The sequence below is a fragment of the Portunus trituberculatus genome, chromosome 7, assembly GCF_017591435.1.
Source record: "Portunus trituberculatus isolate SZX2019 chromosome 7, ASM1759143v1, whole genome shotgun sequence".
Lineage (NCBI taxonomy): Eukaryota > Metazoa > Arthropoda > Malacostraca > Decapoda > Portunidae > Portunus > Portunus trituberculatus.
The window spans coordinates 6,719,044-6,724,043 of record NC_059261.1 but is presented as its reverse complement, the minus strand read 5'-3'; the positions used below and the strand labels follow the sequence as shown (position 1 = coordinate 6,724,043).

General features: G+C 44.7%; 1 protein-coding gene across 4 annotated transcripts in view; it reads left to right on the top strand.

The window, feature by feature from the left end:
- The window catches only part of LOC123520412 (innexin inx2-like), a 258,633-nt gene that overhangs the window by 136,956 nt on the left and 116,677 nt on the right, over positions 1 to 5,000 (top strand). For all 4 annotated transcript variants that reach the window (XM_045282665.1, XM_045282685.1, XM_045282693.1 and 1 more), the window contains exon 2: positions 2,418 to 2,429. In XM_045282665.1, coding sequence (XP_045138600.1) covers positions 2,418 to 2,429 — 12 coding nt within the window. The remainder of the gene's footprint in view (positions 1 to 2,417; positions 2,430 to 5,000) is intronic.

The following is a 5,000-nucleotide window of genomic DNA, read 5'->3' as shown; positions in this document are numbered from 1 at the left end:
AACAATGCAATGGTAGTTTTCAAGTCGTGATTTGAACAGGGCAATTTAAACGATCAGAAAAGCATTACCGATTGATATACAGGAAAGAAACGCGTTAAGTCAAGTCAGGGCAAGGTCAGGCAGGGCAGGACAGGGCAGGATAGGGAAGGTCAGGTCAATATAGGTGAGGTTAGGTTAGGTTAGGTTTAGATTGAGTTGGGTTGAGGGTTAGGTTAAGTTAGGTTAGGTTAGGTTAGGTGTGAAGGGCACCACGTGTATGCCTCATGGTGGCTTGTGGTGCTGTGAAACGTTGCCATAAAACGTTAGTAGTCTTCAAACGTTGCCAGTCTTAAATTGTTGCCAGTAAACGTTTTCAATCACAGACAGTTGCCACAGAAACATTGCTACTTGTACAACGTTGGTAGTCCTTAAACGTTCCTAGTCTTAAAAACGTTGCCAGGAAACGTTGCCATTCTAAATCAGTTGCCATAAAACGTTGTCACTTATAAATCGTTGGTAGTCTTTAAACGTTGCCAGACTTAAATTGTTGTCAGTAAACGTTGTCACTCAAACAATTGCCATAAATCGTTTTCACTCCCTATATTGTCAGTCTTTAAACGTTCCCGGAGTAAAAAAAAAAAAACGTTGTCACTAAAAACGTTTGGGGAAAATGTCTTAAAAAACGTTACCAATCTTAAAATCTTCCCAAAAAAATGTCACATAGAAAACGTTACCACCACACACACACACACACAGAGAGAGAGAGAGAGAGAGAGAGAGAGAGAGAGAGAGAGAGAGAGAGAGAACATTTCCCAGCATTTCAAAAAAAAAAAAAAACATCAAAACATCAAAGCATTTAATTCTTAGAGCTTAGTTAACACACCTGTAGAGAGAGAGAGAGAGAGAGAGAGAGAGAGAGAGAGAGAGAGAGAGAGAGAGAGAGAGAGAGAGAGAGAGGTCAGCATTGCCAACATTACTCCCTGCCTTGAGGAATGCCATTAAGTGAAGGCAGAAACCTAGGAATTAGAGAGGCTGTGATTACCGACTCAGTGCTGCCAACCCCTGCAGGAGGAGGAGGAGGAGGAGGAGGAGGAGGAGGAGGAGGAGGAGGGAAATAAGAGAGGTAAAAAAGGAGAGAGAGAGGAGGGAAATGAGGAACGAAATTCAAGAGGGAGAAAGAATGAGGAGAAGAGGAGGAGGAGGAGGAGGAGGAAGAAGGAAGGGGAAGAAGAAGAGGCAAAACATGGAGGAAGAAAGGAGGAAGAAAGAGAGAATTGGAGGAGGAGGAGGAGGAGGAGGAGGAGGAGGACGAGGAGGAGAGAAAGAAGAAAGGAGAAATAGAAGGAAGGAAAAGATGGAGATGAGAATGAAGGAACAGAGAGAGAGAGAGAGAGAGAGAGAGAGAGAGAGAGAGAGAGAGAGAGAGAGAGAGAGAAAAGAAAACAAAGAAAGAAGGGAGAGAAATATGCAAATGGAGGAAAGAAATAAGAAAGGGAGATAAGATGGAGGAAAAATGTACAAATGGAGAGAAAAAGAGAGAGAGAGAGAGAGAGAGAGAGAGAGAGAGAGAGAGAGAGAGAGAGAGAGAGAGAGAGAGATAATGATGGAGGAAAGTGGAGGAGCATTAGAGAGGGAGGAAAGGAGGAGATGGAGGAAGGGAGGGAGATAATGGAGGGAAAGATGGAGGGGAGGAGAGGAAAGTAGGACAAGCTGGCGGGGGGGAGGGAGGAGGAGGGGGAGGAAAGATGAATGGAGATGACTTTGGGAGGAGGAGGAAGAGGAGGAGGAGGAGGAGGAGGAGGAGGAGGAGGAGGAGGAGGAAAGCGTAAACACGTTTCAAACTTGACCCAGTGATGTTGTTATTGTTATTTCTTCTTCTTCTTCTTCTTCTTCTTCTTCTTGTGGTGACGAATTGTAGTAGTAGTAGTAGTAGCAGTAGTAGTAATTGTTGTTGTTGTAGTAATAGTTGTGTTAGTGGTTGTAGTAGTAGTAGTAGTAGTAGTAATTATTGTAGTAGTAGTAATAATTGTTATATCAGTAGTGGTAGTAACAGTAGTAATAGTAGTAGTAGTAGTAGTAATTGTGTAGTAGTAGTAGTAGTAGTAGTAGTAGTAGTAGTAGTAGTCCCAGGGTACGGGGAACGGGGCGGTATGGCCAGCAGCACCACCAGGAAGTTGGGAGTCCTCTGTGTGTGTGTGTGTGTGTGTGTGTGTGTGTGTGTGTGTGTGTGTGTGTGTGTGTGTGTGTGTGTGGTTTATTGGAATTCTTGTGAGTAAACTGGTCTTGATTATTTCACCGCTTAAAATTCTTCTCATCCAAGTATGTACCAAGAGAGAGAGAGAGAGAGAGAGAGAGAGAGAGAGAGAGATAAATAAAACCCCTTCGTGATACTAATACCCGTTTTCTTCTCTGCTTTCCCCCATGTCTCGGCGGCGCAGGAGGGAAGATGGGTAAGTACTCGCTAAAATTTCGTTCATCATAGAAAATGGATCACAATGTAAACAAACCCCACGATGGCGAGCTGACGGCTGAAATATGGTAAGATTAACTGTATTTTCAACGCCTTTACTGCTTTCCAAAGGCTCCAGGTGACTTGTGGAGGGAGGTTAATTGTTGCTTTAGTGTTCTTGTGAGAAATTAACATGATTTTTGCAGTATTTGGAGGAGAAATGACTTGAAAACACTTGTAGTCATCTCTCTGGCCCTTGGGAAATGGTGATGGTGATAACAAGACGGGTTAAGAATACCAGCCTGTGTTTCTCTCTCTCTCTCTCTCTCTCTCTCTCTCTCTCTCTCTCTCTCTCTCTCTAAGCTTAAGGATCCAAGCTTATTTTGGCAAATCATCTTCATTCTCAGACATTTGTGCTTATGTGGATTTACTCTCTCTCTCTCTCTCTCTCTCTCTCTCTCTCTCTCTCTCTCTCTCTCTCTCTCTCTCTCTCTCTCTCTCTTAATTTCACTTTTCCGACATTTATTTTGCAACACAATTCTCACAGCGACCACTAACTTCATCTTCTTATCCTCCTCCTCCTCCTCCTCCTCCTCCTCCTCCTCCTCCTGTCCGAAGCTTAGTAAATCTCTCTCCCTTCTGCGGAACATCTCCATTTCCTCCTCCTCCTCCTCCTCCTCCTCCTCCTCCTCCTCCTCCTCCTCCTAGAATTATAGAGGGCGATGCAAATGTACAATCTATTACTTCGTTTTCTTCCTCTTTCCTTCCTTCTCTCCTCCTCTTCCTTCTCTCTTCCTTCTCCTTCTTCCTTTCCCTCCCTTCCCCTATCGGTGCACCCTTAAATCTGGTCTCTATGTGTCCTTGAATTATGGGTGTCCAGTGAAGGGAGGGAATTTATTTATGGGAAGGGACGAAAGGAAGGAAGGAGGGAAGGAAGGAAGGAAGGAAGGAGGGAAGGAAGGAGGGAAGGAGGGAGATTTTAAGACTGGCCAGGTTTTATGAGAGCCAAATATTCGATTTTTGTAGAATACGAGAAAGATTTGTATACTTTTCAGAGAGAGAGAGAGAGAGAGAGAGAGAGAGAGAGAGAGAGAGAGAGAGAGAGAGAGAGAGAGAGATTATGAAGGAGAAATAGCCTTACAAATCGTGGTTTTAGGTAGAGTGAGGGAGATAGATGGAGGAGAAAGAAGGAGGAGGAAGAGGAGGAGGAGGAGGTGGAGGAGGAGGAGGAGGAGGAGGAGGAGGAGGAGGAGGAGGAGGAGAACAGTAATAATAATAGTGATAATAATCTCAAAAATATTACACGAGTAAGATTTTATCCTTTATAGTACCTCTCTCTCTCTCTCTCTCTCTCTCTCTCTCTCTCTCTCTCTCTCTCTCTCTCTCTCTCTCATAGTAAGAGGAGTAATTTAAGAGGAAAACACTTTCTTCTCCAACAAAATATACCTCTATCATTCAAGTAAGGAGGAGGAGGAGGAGGAGGAGGAGGAGGAGGAGGAGGAGGAGGAGGAGGACGAGGACTTGTTAAAGAGAACGTAAAGTTGTGTTTTGAAGGAGAATGGAATAGTTATCACAATCTTTTTTAGAGGAGGAGGAGGAGGAGGAGGAGGAGGAGGAGGAGGAGGAGGAGGAGGAGGAAGATTATAGATTCCCCTCCTTTTCCTCCATATCATCATCTTTCCTCCCTCTTTACCTTTCATTTCACTCCATTACTTTTTCTCCTCCTCCTCCTCCTCCTCCTCCTCCTCCTCCTCCTCCTCCTCCTCCTCCTCCTCCTCCTCCTTTTAAAGCTTCTATCTCTATTTTATCTCCCTTATCTCTCCTCCTCCTCCTCCTCCTCCTCCTCCTAATCTTCTTCTTCTCCTCCTCCTCCTCCTCCTCCTCCTCCTCCTCCTCCTCCTCCTCCTCCTCCTCCTCCTCCTCCTCCTCCTCCTCCAACGATAACACTGCTAACTTTTTCCTCCCCTCCTTCTTCCTTCCTCCTCCCTCCTCTCTCTCTCTCTCTCTCTCTCTCTCTCTCTCTCTCTCTCTCTCTCTCTCTCTCTCTCTCTCTCTCTCTCTCTCTCTCTCTCTCTCTATCTTCACTGATATCTAAACAAATATTTTTACTCTCTCTCTCTCTCTCTCTCTCTCTCTCTCTCTCTCTCTCTCTCTCTCTCTCTCTCTCTCTCTCTCTCTCTCTCTCTCTCTCTCTCTCTCTCTCTCTCTCTCAAGTTGGTTCTTAACTGTTTATGTAATTTACTTTTATATATAAGGCCAGAGAGAGAGAGAGAGAGAGAGAGAGAGAGAGAGAGAGAGAGAGAGAGAAAGGTTCTGTGTGTTTCCCAAATCGCGTACTTGAAAGCACTCAAGATAGCTTCTTATTGCCCCGTAAATACTCTCTCTCTCTCTCTCTCTCTCTCTCTCTCTCTCTCTCTCTCTCTCTCTCTCTCTCTCTCTCTCTCCTTCCTTTTTCATCCTTCTTCAATCTCATCTCTCTCTCTCTCTCTCTCTCTCTCTCTCTCTCTCTCTCTCTCTCTCTCTCTCTCTCTCTCTCTCTCTCTCTCTCTCTCTCTCTGGTTTTCTTCCCAAT